This window comes from Ruditapes philippinarum, unplaced genomic scaffold, assembly GCF_026571515.1.
Source record: "Ruditapes philippinarum isolate M1 unplaced genomic scaffold, ASM2657151v2 ctg3120_1_1_1_1, whole genome shotgun sequence".
NCBI lineage: Eukaryota > Metazoa > Mollusca > Bivalvia > Venerida > Veneridae > Ruditapes > Ruditapes philippinarum.
In genome coordinates, this window is record NW_026859580.1 from 47628 (window position 1) to 69497 (window position 21870).

The window sequence follows — 21870 nt, forward strand, 5'->3', positions numbered from 1 at the left end:
CTCTTAAAAAATCAAGATACAGCGTACACATTTATGTGTTATTGATTCTGCCTACACTTTCTTCGAAGAAGTCTAAGTTCATAATTGGATCAAATGGATAACACCGGCGAACAAAAAATAAAACAATAAAAAGATAATTAAAATAAAAAATAATATTCAAATCTTGTGATAATGTATGCTCCCTTAAAATCTTTAAAATGTACATCCTATTAAAAGATTTGAGTTTAATGTTTTTCATTAAATTTGTTTATTTACTCATTTATGTAACACTGTAAGTTGATAAAATTTTTCGTTTACTGCATAACTAACTTTTTATAGTCAAATTTATAGCCTATTCTTAAAGGCTTTTTAGTTGGTTGATGCACATCAATTTGATATGGCCGCCAAAAATTACAAAATACCATATAATTTTTGTTTCTTGATTTTTTACATACAGATTTTGTACAATGTAGTTTTAATTGCACAATATCAGGTAAAATATGGCTAATTAATAATTCGATGAAGCGAAAATAAATTATATGGCAAACTTTAAGATTATCACTAACAATTTACCTAAAAAGTGGTAAAAAATGCATTTCTTGACAATATGATGACTTTCGTTTTCCGTATTTAAACAATATAGATGGAATTGCATTGAAATTGTGTGTACTTTATAAATTTAACATAGCTAGACAAGTTAAGCATAAAAAATCATTATCTGAAGCATTTATGATATAAGAGTAAAACTTACTGAAAAAAATAATTAAAAATACATTGTTCCCAAAACTTGCCGTTATATTATAATTTCAGTTTAATGTAAAGGAAATTGTGTTTTAATTGTATGTTATTTATCATTTGAGCACATTTTTATAAGTTAAGCATAAAAATTCATTACCTGACGCATTTATAACAGAAGTGTACAGCTTCAAAAATGGGTGAGGTAAAATAACCGAGAAAGAAAGAGGGAAAAAAAGTAAGAAAAAAGTTCAAAATTATAAAGCTTCTAAAACTTGCCTTTACTTTACAATTGTAGTGTATTTATCATGTATTTGAATTTTGTGATAAGATATATATAGAGGATATTTGTTTGTTTGTGTGTAAAATGAAATTTTATTTCATCGAGTGGGCTTTAAAAACAGTATTCTCACGAGTGGCGTAGCCACGAGTGAGAATACTGTTTTTAAAGTTCACGAGATAAAATAAAATTACATCTTACACAACAAACAAACAAATTTTCTTTTTATTTTATGCTTAAAAACATGTTAAAACGAAATTTCTATAATATTAACGTTAATATTAAAATTTGTTTTCCCCACTGAGAGCCCCATTTAGTCGGAATTTCTCATTAAATACAAGAAGTCTTGAGCTGAAAAATTATTCCACAATCAACGTTATGACGGTGACATTATTCATTTTATTAAAAAAATATGAATGATCGCTTGTTTTAATAATAAAAACAAACAATTCTTGTAGGAGAAAAAGTCCGATCATCCATCCATATTTCCGTTACTTACTGCGAATTTATATTAGACCTGGCTTTGTTAAATGTAAGCGGCAGCCATTTTTTAAAGTTGTGTATTTCACGGGAGGAAAATAATTGTGTTTGATTCAGAGGGATATCATTTGGATTTGTTAGTAATACACCTTTTTAAAAGAAAGAAAACTTATTTGAGGATTGTAACAGAAAAAAATAAGTGTTGACAGATGTGAAATCATTCAAATAGCAGCAAGGAAAATGGAAAACTTCAAACTAATCAAAGGCTGGCTCGAAAACGCTGGGTTGTTTACTTATTCTACGGGGATAGCTGTCATTGCTTTTCAAGTTTTCCTAAAGCATACGGCAGTAATTGCTCGTAGGATACTTTAATATGCCCAAATGTCATCAAGAGTAGTTTTGCATGTGGAAGAAATGTATTTTTCAGACTGTAAAAATGAAACAAAAAAATTTAGAGACGAAATTTGGTGATTGGAATTTGAATGAATAGAAGTAAGTTTTCTTCTTTTTATTACTTTTGACATTTAAGTTATTTATCAATTTCAGCTTTGCTTTTCTTTAAACAGCCTGACATTGTCAGAATTGTCAGCAAAAATAAAATTGAGGTACCACATGGGGAAAATCTTAAAAAAGTAGTTTCGTCATTAAAAAGTGTGAAATTATATTTTGATAATTTTCACTGTGAAATTATCAAATATAATTTTCACGGATAAATCAGTAATCCACTGAAAAGCATAAAATAAAAATATGTATTACATTAAAGAAGAAAGAAACACCATGTCATCGCAATTTAAAATTATCACAAAAAAATGGTACCGAAACACATTTTTGAGATTTTGTTGCCTGAAATTTTGTCATAGTTGTCTGTCTTTTATCAGTTGATTATAGCTTGACAAGTCATTAAAAGTAGTTACCTTATCATATATTTTAGAGTTTTAAAACTCAGTGAGGAAAAATAACACCTAAACCATTAAATATTATGTTCATCAACTTGCTTTTTTGTTCTATAATACATGTATATGTTTAGCAATTATGTGATGGCATTTTATATGTTTTGAAAACAAAAATACAACGGATTAATACTTTTTTAAAAAGATTTTTTATAATGTTCTTCCAGCAAAATTTGTAAAAATGGATATTCGATCTCATTACATTTAATATAACCTTTAGTTTTGGTTGACACATCATCAGTATCATTTTAACTTTGACAACTATATTATCTAACATGAAAGAAAAAAGAAATGGTTATTGTCATTGATGAAAGGAGCATTTATAAATGAATGTTGTGTATCATACTGAATAAAATCACAGTCATAGAAAAATTGCAATAGTGGATAGCAAAAGTTATTTGAGCCTTATTGGACATATCAATTAAACTTAAAACACAATTTAAATACATATATTAATATAAGGATAGGTGCATTTATACATTCTGCACAAAAGAAAACAGTCAATTTCAATACTTAAAACAAAAGCAGCATTTTATGCCCCTCACCTACAATAAAAAGAGAGGAATTATTATTTGTACAGTGCCATCCCTTCTTTTATATTCCTCACTTTGAATACCTTTGCATATTTTGCATAAATTGTGCACTGATGGTCATGTCAAATCAATAATTATGTCATTCCTGGATGGGTTTTTGCAATAACTTAATAAAAATGTTTTTTGACATTATTTCGATGTGTCACATTCAAAAATCAAGTAACACTTGTACTTCCATATTCAAAATATGATTAATAGATGGCGTTGTCATTCCAACGACATTGTCATTCATGGATAATTTTGTTACAATTAAGCATAACTTTTTTACATTGATCGGATGTGTATCACGCTAAAACAAGATGTGTTGCTCAAAGTCACCCCTAATTTTTTGCGTTGATACTCTTGTCTGGTCAACAATTCTGAGTTGCACAGATGTGTTGCATTTTATCAAACAAGAAATAATCAAGGCTCGGGCTCAAAGGTTAAGGTCATAATTGTCAATTGTTATAATTTGTACATAAATTTGTAAATCTTTGATAGATTTTGGAAATATTATGCGTAAACATGCTGATTATTAAATGGATCATCATCATCATCATCTTCCAGATCTCTAGTATCATCTTCATTATTTATAAAGCATCATGTCAGGTAATATTTGATTTCCTTTCAACCACTCCATTTCATATTGTACGACCTCAAGATGTAAACTTTACTATAATTATAACAATGTTTCCAAATGTATACAATATAATCTAACAGCTTAGGTTTCTTGCTATGCAGGTAATATGCAAGTACAGTTTTCATAGATAGATTTAGGCATGATAACAACAACAAAAGAGGTTAATAAATGCCATATTCCACATTAATTGTGGGACCATACGCCACTTTTAATGGACTGGCTGAAAAAAGTCACATTGAGCTTTCCATGATGACCTCCGTATTAACACATCTGCGAATGTTTCAAAATTCAAATTTTACTATTTCATGCTAAAGGTTGAATTATCCTTGAGGAGGTGCTTGGGGTGTGGACGGTAGTTTGCACTATCCAGTACCATCCATGAACAGGCTCAATCAAACCAAGTCTGCAATATTTTCAATTTTTTTTTTTTGAAAACAGTGATATATACAAGCTTCTAACAACGTCATCCAAGCAAAATTCAGTATTTAAACAAAAATGAAGTGAAATTATAATAGTGAAACTTAAAATTTTAAACATCCGTAAACAAGTTCATAAGACGGTTATCAAGGATTCTTCAATGTAACCATTGCGCCACTCCATGAAAAACAGTGTATGGACCCAAGTAGTCTAAATATGAAAATTGTGTTGAACTAAACAATTGAATTTTTTTTTAAAATAGGGTTATGAAGTCTTTCACAAGTGATATATGCAAGCTTCTAACAACGTGTGCCATATTGTGTATTCTTAACATTGTAATGTAACATTGCTGTTTCTGTTGCTGGGTCGTATGGGGGTTGCGTTCATTAAACGCCGCCTTTCCTTGTTGATCTTGTTTATCATATTTTAATATCAGATTAAAACCAAAGGAGAAATCTTAAGTCAGGCAACACATCCTTAAGGGTGATTCACGAAGGAATACTAGAACCACCCAACGGGAAAAAAGCCAAAAAGAAGAAACTGAAACTATGCAACATATCAATGTTATTGTGTTGAACGATTTTCAAGGATCAAAAATATAACATCCCAGATTGATCAAACTGTCAGGAGCTGATGCATCATTTTTGCCATCTACACAGTCAGTGCTCAGTCTGATTTTGAAACACTCCCAAAGTACTGACATTTAAAATCTTATTTCTGCTGAATAGTGAGACAACACATAACATAGCTAGTGGATCAGAAGGAAACAGCGACTATGCACTTATAAATGGAAATTACAACTAAATGCTTGTCGGTTGCTTTGTGTGAAAATTGTTGCTTTTAAATCGACTTTTGTACAGAATGTATAAGTGCATAATTTCAAGATGTATGTATTTCTGTGACAATTATTGATAGCTTAAACATGTTAAAAAATGATGATGTGTTTATATCAAATTTCACAACTACACTCTCACAAAATGCATTACACACAACTCATGGTTCTTGATTAATATATGTGTCTTTTGATGTTTTTAATGCACTCTTTCTTAATTGTTATTATGATGCAAAATTTCTTACCTTTATCAAAGGCACATTATGCCTCAAAACAAATAAATTAAATAATGGTTTAAGGGAATGTAAGATGCTGAATAAAATAGCGATAAATCTAAAATAATTTGTAGTAAATGTAGCTAAATGTAAGGAAAGTAGTATTTTAACTTCCTTCCATACAAAATACTAACTCACAACAACTATACTTATTGCCAAAATGTCACAGATAAAATAGTTCAGGTGATTGGCCAGTGAGTAACGATATGGATAATATAAACTATACCAAAATTTAAAAAAGCTTTAGAGAAAGGAAAATAAAAGCTTTTTGAGGCATAATGGGTCTTTAAGAAAAACATAATCAATTACAGGTGGTGTTAAAAACATGTATCAAAATTAATAAAATTACATTTTTTTGTAGAAAGAACGTAATAAAAACTGCTTCTGCGCATGCCTTGTAACACCGCAAAACGTACGCGTGTGCATATCGTACTTGGTACGTTTTGCGGCGAGAGTGTGTCTTTGAGTCGCATATCGTCCATATTTTCTGTATTAAAATATATTCATTATAAACGTAACTTTTATTGGTTCTGTCACTTTCATATTGTTTCAGGTAAAGATATGACGAAATTTAAAGTGCAATATTTTTGTGATCCTATATATATATATATAATAGTTCTGACCTTTTTTTATTTAAAAAAGAAATATGCTTAACCCGAGGATGTTTTTTGAAAAGATCTTTTTATGGAATGGAACCAAGCAGCAGCAACAGAGATATAAAAACGATGATATTGAAATAAATGTAATCTTATAGACATACAGGACGGCTATACGGACGGACGAACCGGGGATTTGACTGAGTGTACGACAAAAAATATTAAAATTAAGCTTTGCTTTTGACAATAGCTTTTCATATAATTGCATCAAGAAGTGGGAATGATTTTTTGGGTTCTTGTTGACTATGGAGGTTTGGTTCTACCGTTAATTTTACGGGGGATGGATGGGGGCTTTTGACAGCGTAGTCATATTTGAGCGAGAGAGCTATACTGTCATGGAGATGGGGCCTTTATATTTTCTCAAAGATGATATTGTAATTTTTGAACATCATCAATATGTGGAAAAAATGACGACAGTGCGCATTTCTGCTTGACGCGGCTCAAATATTTTGAATTACAAATCTAATAAATGCAAGTTTGAAATTGTAATAAAATATAACTTTGAAAAATGATTTAATCTATAGGTTAGTCGGAAAGACCGTCCCTTTACCAAACCGTATTATTTTATCTCCTGAAGAACAAAACATTTCGCCTATAAATTACATAGATAATGTGTTATAGAGTATATCATAAGAAACATTCTTCCGCATAGGAAATGATGAAAAAGAAGTTCAATGTGTTCTATTGATAAAAACTAAAGCATATTTTAAAATATCGTAATGTAAGCGTTTTGTTTGAATGCCATAATGTAATTTTATAATTGAACAATGTAATTTTATAATTGAACAAAGCAAAAAGGTCATGGTGGCCTTATATCGCCCACCTGCCTATAAAGGCTCCATATGACAAGGGTAGATAGCATTGAATATTACAAATAACAAGAGCCGGTTGAACCGGGTGATGCTCCCCAAATAGGTTTTGGACACAGGAAGGTATACCTCTTGTTGTGTCAGAGTTATGCCACAGACAAAGTTCAAAGTGTAAAAACAACCCAAATATTGTGCACAGCACATTGTCTCAATATGGTGATCATTTTTGTGAAATAGTTGTAAAATCCGACTTCAAATAACGAAGTAATGCGCCGGACATGATTTTGCTGCAAGGTCATGCTGTGACCTTGACCTTCAAGGTAGGGACCCAAATGTTGCATGCGGCACGCCGATTCAATATGGTGATCATCTCTGTGAAATAGTTGTTAAATCCGACTTCCAGTAACAAAGTTATGGGCCGGACACGATTTTGCTGCAAGGTCATGCCGTGACCTTGACCTTTAAGGTAGCGACCCAGATGTTGCGCGCGACACGCCATTTTAATATGGTGATCATTTCTGTGAAATAGTTTAAAAATCTGACTTCAAATAAGGAAGTTATGGGCCGTACACGATTTTGCTGCAAGGTCATGCTGTGACCTTCAAGGCAGCGACCCAAATGTTGTGCGTGACACGTCATCTTAATATGATGATCATTTCTGTGAAATACTTTTTGAATCCAACTTCAAATAGCGAAGTTATGGGCCGGACACGATTTTGCTGCAAGGTCATGCTGTGACCTTGACCTTCAAGGAAGCGACCCAGATGTTGCGCGCGACACATCGTCTCAATATGGTGATCATTTCTGTGAAATATTTTTAAAATCCGACTTCAAATAACAAAGTTATGGACCGGACACGATTTTGCTGCAAGGTCATGCTGTGACCTTGACCTTCAAGGTAGCGACCCAAATGTTGCGCGCGACACGTCGTCTCAATATGGTGATCATTTCTGTGAAAAAGTTTTAAAATCCGACTTCAAATAACAAAGTAATGGGCTGGACACGATTTTGCTGCAAGGTCATGCTGTGACCTTGACCTTCAAGGTAGCGACCCAAATGTTGCGCGCGACACATCGTCTCAATATGGTGATCATTTCTGTGAAATATTTTTAAAATCCGACTTCAAATAATAAAGTTATGGACCGGACACGATTTTGCTGCAGGGTCATGCTGTAACCTTAAAAAAGGTCATGCTGTGACCTTGACCTTCAAGGAAGCGACCCAGATGTTGCGCGCGACACATCGTCTCAATATGGTGATCATTTCTGTGAAATATTTTTAAAATCCGACTTCAAATAACAAAGTTATGGACCGGACACGATTTTGCTGCAAGGTCATGCTGTGACCTTGACCTTCAAGGTAGCGACCCAAATGTTGCGCGCGACACGTCGTCTCAATATGGTGATCATTTCTGTGAAAAAGTTTTAAAATCCGACTTCAAATAACAAAGTAATGGGCCGGACACGATTTTGCTGCAAGGTCATGCTGTGACCTTGACCTTCAAGGTAGCGACCCAAATGTTGCGCGCGACACATCGTCTCAATATGGTGATCATTTCTGTGAAATATTTTTAAAATCCGACTTCAAATAATGAAGTTATGGACCGGACATGATTTTGCTGCAAGGTCATGCTGTGACCTTGACCTTCAAGGTAGCGACCCAAATGTTGCGCGCGACACGTCGTCTCAATATGGTGATCATTTCTGTGAAATAGTTTTAAAATCCGACTTCAAATAACAAAGTTATGGGCCGGACACGAATTCGGGACGTACGTACGTACGGACGGACTGACGGACGGACGGACAACCCGACGACTATATGCTCCCCCGAAATTTTTCGGGGAGCATAAAAAGCAAGTACATTTCATGTACTTGGTCAGAATCTGGGTAACTAATATCAGTACTCAATTCTACGTCTGAAATGGTCATCAATATCCAAATATCTGTGAATGTCAAAGATATGGTAACTTAAGCAAACTTCAATAGTGACCTTGAGGTCAAGGTCATTTCAAGGTCAACATTATAGTTGAACTATTCAAGATGTCCGTCCTGTCATAAATATATGAATGACATCTGATCATTGATAACAAAGAAATGGCAGTTTTATCACAATTTAATAATTTGACTTTAAAATATTAAAATATGTTTTTATTTTTATTATTCAAAGGCAAAAAACTCTTGACATATTCAGTCGTTTTAGCTCATAAATGAACTTGATCGAGACCTTATTGTTATACATATTCTGTATAAAAAAATTAAGAATGGAGAAGAAACGAAAGCACTAACAAGGTGAAATATAGTGCGTTTTTCTAACAAGGTGAAATATAGTGCGTTTTTTTGTGTGTGTGTTTTTTTTGTCTTGTTTTTTACTTAGCCTATAATCTAACTTTGTTGAGATTTTAAGGTTGAAAATTGTCAAGATTGAAGAAGAAATGAAAGCGTTGGATTGGTAACAATGTGAAATATGACAGATATTGTAATTCAAGGGCAGATAACTCTGGACATATTGCTTAGGGTATGTGGATGCTAGAGTGGTAACAAGCTAAATTTGGACGGACAGACAGACGGGCGCATACTCAGGTGAGCTAAAATTAACACACAATAACACCTGATAATAACTGGACAAAATTAACGAAAAATATATAGTCTTTAAAATATGGACTTATGCGGCAGGATCATGCCTTTTTGCCGCAAAATGTACGTCAGAAAAATGTTGACAATACGCGCCGCAAAACGTCCATATACTCGTACGAACGTTTTGCGGTACGGACGTTTTGCGGTGTTATAATGCCTCGCGATAATTTCTATTTAAGCACACTTACATCTATTTTATGTTACAGGGGTGAAACAAAAGTTACCAAAATACTAGTATGTTGTTTTTATACATTTTTTGTGTGAATTAGTTATGATAAATAAAACATTTAAATGATGTTTTTTGTTTCTTAATTGATTAAAGAAATTTGAAAATACTTGTATTTGCTATACAGCCTCTTTTTTAAACATAAAATAAACATCTTTTTGAGTACACACATACAAGATTTGATATTTTTTTACTCCATACACTATAGATAAACACAGTATAAATACATAACTTCATTATAACTGGCGTTTTTTAGTAAGGACCATATTAACTTGACCAACAATAGGAAGTACAGCTTTCCAAACTTTTTATTCAAAAATATTCAGTTAGAATTTCGTAGATTTTACAAAAAATATCTGCAAAAAAGTGTTTTACCAAAATATGACTATGCTACGATATCATAATTTATTGATAATAATTGTCAGAAAATGGCAAAACATGACTATTACACATTAAAAAATAAAATCATGTACAATTAGCACTGCTTTGTCGGACCCATTTTTTAACTTGCCCTCTGTGATACATTCTCTTGTAATGATTTTTATGCCAAACTAATACAGCTATAATCAGCTATGACAACTGTAGCACAATTCTTCTACTTTATGTCATGAAGATATACTAAAAGGCAACAAAATGCAAAAACTGTGGGTTTTTTTACCTGTTAAGTTTTTGGTTAATTGTGATAATCTTAAAGGTTGCTATGACATGTTTCTTTTCTTCTTAAATGTAATACATATTTATATATATTACCACAAAATTCAATTAATATATGATTATTGCACTAAAATTGTAAAATAAGGGCAAGTTTTAGGAGCTTATTAATTTTGAACGCGCTTTCTTGGGGGTTATTTTACCCCACCTTCTTTTGAAGCTGTACACTTCTGTTATAAATGCGTCAGGTAATGAATTTTTATGCTTAACTTATAAAAAAATGTTCAAATGATAAAGAACATACAATTAAAACACAATTACCTATACATTTAACTGAAATTATAAAGTAAAGGCAAGTTTTGGGAACATTGTAAGTTAATATTTTTTTCGGTAATATTACCCAACCCATTTTTGAAGATCTACTCTTACGGCATAAATGCCCAGAAAATGAATTTTTTTATGCTTTGTAGGAGCACATTTGTCTCGGACACATTTGTCTTACGTAAGACCGATGCGGTCGCATTTGTCCCACATGAGACAAATGGGACCTCAAATGTCTGCCCCAAAAAACTCATTTGTGTGACAAATGTGCACCGATCAATTTTTTTAGGGGACAAGAAAGCACATTTGTCTCATGTGTTTTTAAGGGACAAGAAAGCACATTTGTCTCATGTCATTTTTATGAATTATTTGTCACATATTTCCCCACGACAGAAATTCTTTTTTAGAATTGAGGTTCGCCGTTTTACCTCATGCCAATTGTAATCAACAATAGGTTTGCTTATGATTTCTTTACGAAAACCTGAAGTGAACTATTAATAATTATATCTCTAATTCAAGAAATTGATTGGCTTAACCTGAAGGCGTACACTGAAACATACTAAATCCCGTTCAACAGTCTTAAGTGCCTCCTAGACTTAATGAACCTGCCAGTAGTTTTACTTTTACTATTTTATTGTATTTTCATCGAAATGTTACATATAGAAATAAAAAAAATATTTTATTCAGTTATTCAGATTAAGAGCAAAGTTATTTAATATTTCACCATTTTTCTTTTAGATTTCATACCTTTTAAGAAAATCTTCTTTGTTATACAACCATTGAGGAGGTATTTTATAAATGCCAAAGAGAAAATCGCCCCTTTTAGATGAGCCTAGGTATAGGTGTACTAATAAATAAAGTTTACTATTGGTTTTGCTTTTGAAACTGTTAAAATGTAATTGCCTTGGAAATATGAAAACACAAATTTACTCACAAGGCCGCAGGTGGGTGTTAATTACAATGTTGTGTACATAATTGCTTACATGGAATAAACTATGATGCAAATGACATGTCTATCCTACAATATCCACTTTGTTTTCCAGCATTTTATCCTCTTAACTTTTGTTGTCTGTGTTAAACAGTTAAGTACCACGGAAATATGAGGCACCAGTATAATTCAATAACGTTCTCCTTACTATGAAATATATTATTTTATTTTGGCCAACATATACAACTATGTCTTCTGTCCCACATGCACTGTATCAGTCGAACAAAAATAGAACGTAAAATAAATATTTAGAATAAACAGGCTCTTATTCATGTTATTTGTCACTTTATTCCGCCGTTATTTCGTATAGGACTATTTCACCTCACTTAAAAAAGTAACGAACCTTTAGACGTTCGACCTCCCCCCTCTGAGTGATGATACAGTCAGGTTAATACAGGCTACAGCTTATCAAGGTATAAAATAATTGCAACAGCTGCAGAGGTGATGCATTTAGGTATTTTGGGGAAAAAATGATAAAGATTATTTTGGAGCAGATTATACTTAACTGCAAGTTGGTGTAATTTAACGGAACGTATTATAATTATAAATGCAGCTCTAGGTATGTTACAGCAAGATTTACGAAATTATAATACCTACATGAATGATAAAAGTAGGTGAATGGGGACAGATTATTTATCACTACAACAAGAGGGGTGACACAAAAAGATGACTCACCAGTACAGCTACAGGAGTAATAATAACCCACATTGGCAAGTAGTAAGCCCAGAATATTGCTGGTTTCTTTCCAATCATCATCTCAACGTCTCGCATGAAATTTTTTATACCTGTATATTGACCAAAATAATTTCTATATACTTTTAGTAAAATAATTCTTTATTTTAATTAAACACATTTACTTTTGATCTGATACTTCATTCGTAAGCTGGGAGCTATTTCTAATAGTCAAACCTTAAACATTAACTTGTATCTGACATACCTCGCAGTTTGATATTGCATCTGGCTAAGTTTGATCATGTCATACCTGGCGCAGTTTAATCATGGTATACCTGGCACAGTTTGATCATGGCATACCTGGCTAAGTTTGACAATGGTATACCTGGTTAAGTTTGACAATGGTATACCTTGTTAAGTTTGAACTTGGCGTACCAGGTGCAGTTTGATCAAGCCATACCTGGCTAAGTCTGAACATGGCATACCTGATGCAGTTTGAATATAACATACCTGTCCAAATTTGATTACGGCATACTTTGCCAAGTTGAACATGATATACTTAGCACAGTTTGATCATGATATACCTGGCGCAGTTTCAGCATGGAATACCTGGCGCAACTTGATCATGTCATACCTGGCGCAGTTTGATAATGACATAACTGGCGCAGTTTGATCATGGCATACCTGGCCAAGTTGTACATGACATGCCTAGCGCAGTTTGATCATGATATACCTGGCGCAGTTTCAGCATGGAATACCTGGCGAAACTTGATCATGTTATACCTGGCGCAGTTTGATCATGTCATACCTGGCGCAGTTTGATCATGACATACCTGGCGCAGTTTGATTATGGCATACCTGGCCAAGTTGTATATGACATGCCTAGCGTAGTTTGATCATGATATATCTGGCGCAGTTTCAGCATGGATTACCTGGCGCAGTTTGATCATGTCATACCTGGAGCAGTTTGCTCATGGCATACCTGGCGCAGTTTGATCATGCCATACCTTGACATACCTGGTGCAGTTTTTAGTGCAGTTAAAACATGGCATATCTGTTGCACTTTGATCATGGCATGCATGACGCAGTTTGATCATGGCATACCTGACCAAGTTGAACATGGTATATCTGGCATAGTTTGATCATGGCGTATCTTGTGCATTTTGAGCATAGCATACTTGTTGCACTTTGTTCATGGAATATCTGGCACAGTTTGAACATGGTGTATCTGGCGCAGTTTGAACATACCTTGCAAAGTTAAACATGGCATACCTGGCGCAGTTTGAACATACCTTGCAAAGTTAAACATGGCATACCTGGCGTAGTTTGATAGTGGCATATCTTGCGCAGTTTGATCATGCCGTATCTGGCGTAGTTTGATCATGTCATACCTGGCGCAGTTTGATCACGGTATACCTGGCGCAGTTTGATCAGAGCGTATCTGGTGCAGTTTGATCATGGCATACCTGGCGCAGTTTGATCACGGTATACCTGTTGCAGTTTGAACATGGCATACCTTGCCGAGTTGAACATGGCATACCTGGCGCAGTTTGATCAAAGCGTATCTGGCTCAGTTTGATCATGGCATACCTGACGCAGTTTCATCACGGTATACATGGCGCAGTTTGAACATGGCATACCTGGCGCAATTTGATCATGGCATACGTGGCGCAGTGTGAGCATGGCGTATCTGGTGCAGTTTGATCATGGCATAATTGTTGCACTTTGATCATTGCATAACTGGCGCAGTATAATCATGACATACCTTGCGGACTTTGAACATGGCATACCTGGCGCAGTTTGATCATGACATACCTTACGCAGTTTGATCATGACACGCCTGACGCAGTTTGATTATGGCATACCTTGCGCAGTTTGATCATGGCATACCTGGCGCAGTTTGATCATGACATACCTGGCGCAGTTTGATCATGGCATACCTGACGCAGTTTGATCATGACATGCCTGACGCAGTTTGATTATGGCATACCTTGTGCAGTTTGATCATGGCATACCTGGCGCAGTTTGATCATGGCATATAGGCACAGTTTGACCATGGCATTCCTGTCGCTGTTTGATCATGGCTTACCTAGGCAAGTTGAACATGGCATATCTGGCGCAGTTTGATCATGGCTTACCTAGGCAAGTTGAACATGGCATATCTGGCGCAGTTTGATCATGGCTTACCTAGGTAAGTTGAACATGGCATATCTGGCGCAGTTTGATCATGGCTTACCTAGGCAAGTTGAACATGGCATATCTGGCGCAGTTTGATCATGGCTTACCTAGGCAAGTTGAACATGGCATATCTGGCGCAGTTTGATCATGCATCGCTCAAACTTAAGTTATGTGCTTCTTGTTACTCTATTGTGGTTGTCAGTCTTTAAATTGAATAAAAATAAATACAAAAACGTCTCATCCTAATTTCTATATACTATTTTCTATAGAGTTGAAGAATAAGATGAAATGTTTTCAACGTTTTATTTCGTCTTTATTTTTATATACATGTATGACTTACCATAAATCCATACGACAGCAATGAGTTCACACAGACATACGATCATCAGGTTATACGAGCCTGCATACCAGTCAAATAATGTCAGCACAAATATTCCGCCCTGGAAATATGTTAATTATTCAAAATATAAATCGTAAAAATTTGTAAATGTAAACCTAAAAACTCGCTCTGTGAAAATGGAAAAAGTAAACTACATATTTATCTTTCTAAGAGAACATTCAAGAACAAGCCAGGGCATCTGCACACTCGACTCTCCTTCATCTATCAATGAAATACGTCATCGCCTTTATCAGAATCATGTCTACCTATGTAATACATACACTTAACAAATTTTATAAGAGTGCATTTGCCTCGGAGCTCATTTGTCTTAAGTAAGACCGATGCGGTCGCATTTGTCCCACATCACACGCCCGGCAAACTGTCGCTCCACTTCAAAATTGTGGTGTACCGTCAAACGAGCGAACGGTATTTCCGAGATAGAGCGGAAGGCCGATTTAAACGACTAATTGTAAGTATTGTTTATGTTTTTGTCTTGTTATTCATTTATGTTGTACTTTTTCGAAAAACGGAAAATGCAGTTCCGTGTAGGATTGATTTAGGCTTCCAATGATCTAAGCTGTTACAAAAAGAAAATTATATAAAGCCCGGGAGAACTTTTCTCCCTGACGAAGCGGACGACGATTTGTATTTTAATGAAGAAATATATCAATAATGTCTTTACAATAGCATATGCTTGTTCATTTTTTAAATACAGATTGATCCATTTACTTTGTCACAAATTTCAGCAAAAACTTTTGTAGTGTAACTTCTGCAAACTTTCTGCCTTATTATATGTGTTAGCTTCAATGTAAATGTTTTTATTATTTTGTTGTATACTTTAAAATTGTATAAATTACTACCTGGTCGCGGTAAAAAAAAGGTTTAGTGATTCTTACAGGCTGAAAGAGTCGAATATTACCTGAGACATTAGCCGAGGCTTAAATTTATACCAAAAAGGCTATATTTTTGGGTTATTATATATTGTTGAGTACTGAAATAGATTGGACGAGTATACAGCTGCAAAACTTTTGTTTAACTGATTGTTATACAAGTCTAATATAAGTTTAGCAGCTGTATACGACTCTTGATATAATCAGTTTTGTAGCTCCAAAATGTATTCTGACATCTTTATTTCACACAATCATCTGGAATTCAGATATGCATTTGATACAGATATTTTGGAATCAACAAAAAAACGAGACTTGATTGAGCTCATAATATGCATTTGATATGGGTTTATTTGGATTTCTGAAATGAAATAAATAGGTTAAATTGATAAGACTGCCATGTAAAGGCAAACTCCGCACATACAAAAGAATTTCAATTACAAATTAAGGCATTATTTGATCAGAAAGAATAAAAGACGTCTATATATTTTATGCCAAAGCATACTAGTATGTAACCAATACAGAACAGTTATTGTTTTAGGCAAATATCTATTCGTTTCTGTATAAACTGCATAATAATATACAACATCAAAGAAATGTATTTTGCATAGTCATTATTATTATTACACAGCAAAGTTTAATTGTATTTTCTTTTCTCAAACATTTGAATGTGATATTTATTTGTATATCAGTATTAATCAAAGTCATAAACAAGTTTTAAGTTATATATATATATATATATTTACACTTTAATATTTCTTCTTACATTGAACTATTTTTTTTATACATAGCTATAGCCTTTTTGTACCTAATGAATCTTCAAAACATTTTCATTTTATTTTTCTAATTGATGTAATATTGTTGCATAATAGTTTTCTCTAATACTCTTGACATTTGTTTTGGTTAATCAAAGTCTTTGGCGGGTGATTATAACCGCTGAAAAAAGGATTATATTAGAATATTTAAATGAAGGGTTCTTGAAAATATATCGATAATTTTAGCAGTTGTAAAACATTTTTTTAAATTGATTTGTAATTTCATGATAAAATAACTTTAATGGATTACACGTGAATAGATTGTTTTCGTTATTCGGTTACCTGCATGCTATTGCTGTGAACATTTATCTTGTTATCATAAATTGGGATTAAACGTTGATCGAGTATAATCGATTACTGATCGTTTATATGACCGATCGGCGATGATCGAATACAAAGTTCAATAATCGATTATCAGTAATTTATCTTCTTGCTGTTACTTAAGTGACTCACTGTATTATAACAACGCTTTAAATTAAAGCCAACTTTGGTTGACCCAATAATTTCATTAAAATGACTGAGAAAGCATACTGGTGACCATGAGGTTAATAGTTGACAGTGAGGCATTCTAGTTTAAAGACATACTTTGCTCAAATTTGACATTAGAAAATTGCTACACAGTCTATTTGTAAATATGAAATAAACACGTTTTGACTTCAAACAAAGAAGATATGTTATATATAAAATTATTCTACACGCGAAAGCTGGTTACAGTATCAATATATGGTGTCATTAAAAAAACCTGGCAGTTTTGTTAAGAAATGACTAACTTCTCTTGTTTCCATACATAGTTTATTCATTCCTTTATTGAAATTGAGACATAATAATTTCATAGATTTAATGAATTTATTTGATTAAAATATTTTACTCAAGGGTGAACATAGCATGAGTCACTAGTTTTTCAGTTGATTAAGAGGTAGTTACACAAAATATAGAATATTAATGGAATCCTTATAAATATTAAAGCATGATATGTACATTGTACATATTAACTTAATTATTGTAAATGTTTCGATTATATAATCGATGATTGATCAAAAAAGGGTTGTTCGATTATTTTCGATGATCGATTATGATTTTTGTCCGATTAAGAAACCCTAGCTAGTCATAATTTGGTTTTCAAGACTGTTCTCTTTGATTGTTATCTAATATTGTAGCTAGTCACAATTTGGTTTTCAAGACTGTTCTCTTTGATTGTTATCTAATATTGTAGCTAGTCATAATTTGGTTTTCAAGACTGTTCTCTTTGATTGTTATCTAATATTGTAGCTAGTCATAATTTGGTTTTCAAGACTGTTCTCTTTGATTGTTATCTAATATTGTAGCTAGTCATAATTTGGTTTTCAAGACTGTTCTCTCTGATTGTTATCTAATATTGTAGCTAGTCATAATTTGTTTTTCAAGACTGTTCTCTTTGATTTTTAGCACAGCTATTCGATAAGAATAAGTAGAGCTTTCCTAATCACCCGAGCGTAACCACTTATGTTAAAGTATTTTAACACCTCAAATATTTTCAAAGTCCATTGACATATATCTTTAAAACTTTGCACACTTGTTCACCATAATGCTCCCAACCTGTAGACAGGAGGAGATAACGTTATCAAGCATTTTGATAGAATTATGCCCCTTTTATCAACTTAGAATTTACGTTAAATTTTTTATAACAACTCAAATACTTTAAAAGTCCGTTGACATGTGGCTTTGAAACTTTGCACACTTGTTCACAATCATGCCCCTAACCTGAAGACAGGAAGAGGTAACTCTATCAAGCATTTTGTAAGAATTATGTCCCTTTTTCGAAAAGTTTGCGTACCACCTCATATATTTTCTTATTTCATTGGCATCTTGCTTTGAAACAAATTGTAATTTTATACACTTCTTTGTGAGCATAATAGGACTATAACATGGGTTTGAAAAAAACATTGGCCTTTTTGTGAACTTAGAAAATTTTACATTATCAAGGCTCTTTTACTTTCAAGCACTTTCAAGAATAGTCTAGCGTGCTGTCCTACCGGCAGCTCTTTTTTATTTTATATTGTAACAAGTCATAATTGTTTTTTTTTTCAAGACTGTTCTCTTTGATTTTATTCTATATAGTAGCTAGTCATATTTGTTTTCAAGTTCTCTTTGATATAATTTTTTTACACTATTTTGATTGTCTTTTGTTCATAAAACATCCCAACATGTATGTCCTCCTTGTATTGAATGGCAACTATATAAAATGTGCCTCTCTCTGCCAAAAGTATATTAAATTGTAGCACACAAGGTCAAAATCTGAATATCGATATTGCATCAAAAAGACATCGGTCCGCCTTTGTTTTGCAAATGATGTCGGCCCGATATCTAGCCCTGTTGCAAAACAAAGGCGGACCGATGTCAAAACAACAAAGATGCCGATGTCGATGTATATATGCTGGGTGGGTATTTACAACCAGCGTTGTTAACAAGGTTTTCTTATTTGAAAGACCCTGGTGTTAATAAGTTAGTCATTCATACCCAGAAGAGCAAGAACACCCAACTTGAATCGCAAATCTTCGGCTGTTTTAGCAAGTAGTAGAGTTCTGCTAGCTGTCCAATGAACAATGTTTTTCTACACATGCTACTTCTATTAGTAATATATATTTAATAGACTACAATTTCTAATGATTTATAATGTCGATATACACGCCGATGTGATATGTCTTGTATAATGTTTACAGGTCGGCATCTTAACACATCTGAAATTAAATTTCAACTGGTCTTAAAATGCAATCATTGATAATGACTTTTAACACTAATAATCCCTAATTGATTCCAGCACTTCAAGTGTTGAAAATTGAGTACCGCTCGCCGAAGCTTGGGGCGTGAGGGATGTTGCACATGTACAGACTCAATCAAACCGAGTCTGCAATTTTCATATAATTTGTTGTGATTATAGCTCTTTCAGCTACTTTTCTGCAAATTGTGCATTAATTTCAACGGCACCAAACTATCAGAAACAGAATACAGGACTTTACTGAACTAGATACCTTTAAGGGTGGATCACCGTTAATTTCTCTATTTCTTAAGGCCAGTTTGAAAACAAATTATATACTTACAGACTTAATTTTATGAAATAATTGTACTTTTTGATCATTACAAAGAAAATACAAACACGTTAAGTGTGAACGCTTAAAAAATTGCCATTTTTTCACCAAAAGTATTGTGACTTGGTTCATATACACTTTGATTTACAAATACGATTGGGTCTAGTTATGATGCAATCAATATGTCTGCGACGAGTTCACTCATGAGCAAAGGAGACGGGATTTTGGATTAAAGGTCAACCATTTTGCAACGACAGTCCCTCATATAGTTTGAGTAAAATAAAAGCTGAACGTTATCTTGTAAAATGAATTCAATCACACAATGTCTAAATTATGCGAATGACATATCAATGTCATTAATAGAAGTTGCAATTAAAAGCCGGTGGAAATTTCAAAATTTCTACCAAGGTCAAGGTCACACTAAGAGGTCAAAGCTATATTTTCCTTGTCCAGAAAAAAAATCTCCGAAAGTATTAGAGATTCGTGTGAAACTTAAAATATATATAGATAACAGCGAGAGGGAGTGCATTGTAAGTTTCACACGAATCTCTAATACTTTCGGAGATTTTTCTGGACAAGGAAAATATAGCTTTGACCTCTTAGTGTGACCTTGACCTTGGTAGAGGCTAAAGTGTCGAAAGAAATATACTCCCCATTAAATCATGTTGACTGTAACTATTGTATCGCAAGCGCGTTGTCTTAAATAGTGAGCATTTGTGCCAAGTTATTTCAACTACCTTGATGGACTAAACAGTTATTAACCCGACACGAATTGTACCCTCCTTTAGACAATGTTGACCTTTAATCCACAAGTGGGACCACCGTGGAGTTCTGGTTGTTTCGCATTTACGGGTCGTCTTTATTAGGTGAACATATGTTATTTCAAAATCCATGGATGAATGAGTTACGGGCCGGACAGACAGTCGGAGCCTTTTTATATATCCCTCTTTTACTTCGAAAAGGCGGGGGACAAAAATGTAAACAAATGTGTTTAATCACCAAGGGGCTTTTGGGCATAAATTGTGGTCGTTAATTTATGATACTGACTAAGATGACTTCAATTCAATCAATTATTTTAAATACTACAGCAAATCATTTCCTACACGACAGATAGTTTGTCCCCAGATTACACACATAATTGTAATATTAACATAATACCACCAGCTACTTGTTTTACATGAATTAAACTTTTGCGACATTTAACGGTAGTGTTGCGACATTTTACGGTATGGGAAAATCGTGCGACATTTAACATTACCATTGCGACAGCAGACGACATATAACGGCGTTGCGACATATAACGTCGCCACAGACATAGGTGAGGATATTTCTAGTATAAAAAAGAATTTTCTATGTTTGCAGCTTTACTAGTGGACACATCCATAATCGCCCTTATGTGCAATAATACAGACAGAGGCAGTAATACGTGATTAGATTTACCTTGCAAGTCATAGGTATACCGAGTACAAACCCGATCATACAACAAACAAACGTGAACAATGCTTTCTTCCTTCGGAGAACCTGGGGAAATACATCTGTTATTCCGCTGATAACTGTTTCCATCATTACCATCTGTGAAATAAGTAAGTACATGTACACAGAAATGAAAGTCGATGTCTGCTTTTGATTTAACAAAAGCCACCGCTGGGCGGAGGCAACGCTCGGCTTTATTACTTTTTCTAAAAGCAAACAATTAAATGGTTTAAAAGATCCTGTAACACAATTTTTTATGGTTTTATTTCATACATATGATGCTCAAAGTAAGATTTGTCAATATTGTAAGTTCCAATAAGCATTATTTGTAAAGATATTACCGAATTTACCATTTCATGTAAATAAAGGGAGGTAATTAGAAATTTATTTTCTATAAATTCAAAGTCAAATTTTCCAATAAGAAATGAATGCATATAATTTATTGATTACTTATAATGTGCACAAATATTTGCAGTACATATTTTACATATTCTTCGATGTTTGAAACTTGTTTTATTTGCATAATACTATGCATATATTATTTCTTTAAGAGTGGTATAGTTCTTCAAGATCCACCAGATGAGGGAAGCAGTCCATGGTCCATGGCGGAGCTGAAAACTGGAAGGAGTGAACTTGTCTGTCCGTTTTGCTTGTCTGAGGCACCAACCAAAAACACCTGTCCGAAGCACCATTGCTTGTCCGTGTGTCAGTATGGCCTATGTCAGGAAAACCTTACCCGTCCGCTTCTTGATCCTTTATTTTAGGCAGCAACACATTCTTTAACTAAGCAACATAATGCACACAATGGTCTCATTGGCCTCCCGTGTATTATTCCATTTATAAAATCTTAAACATTTGCATTTTATTTGGGCTCATACAGTGAAAACCAATCAAATAGGTCACCACTTTAGATTATAACATACTTTAAGGGCATGACTGGTGACATGTCCGGGTCCG

The 21870-nt window shown here is 33.7% G+C and overlaps 1 protein-coding gene across 1 annotated transcript in view; it reads right to left on the reverse strand.

Annotated features, from left to right (window-relative positions):
* The window catches only part of LOC132757111 (sodium- and chloride-dependent glycine transporter 1-like), a gene marked incomplete at its 5' end in the record, with an annotated part of 51268 nt that overhangs the window by 21736 nt on the left and 7662 nt on the right, over positions 1-21870 (reverse strand). Inside the window, 3 exon segments of the mRNA XM_060748298.1 lie at positions 12120-12229; positions 14635-14734; positions 20881-21012. Of these exon segments, the coding sequence (XP_060604281.1) occupies positions 12120-12229; positions 14635-14734; positions 20881-21012 (342 nt within the window).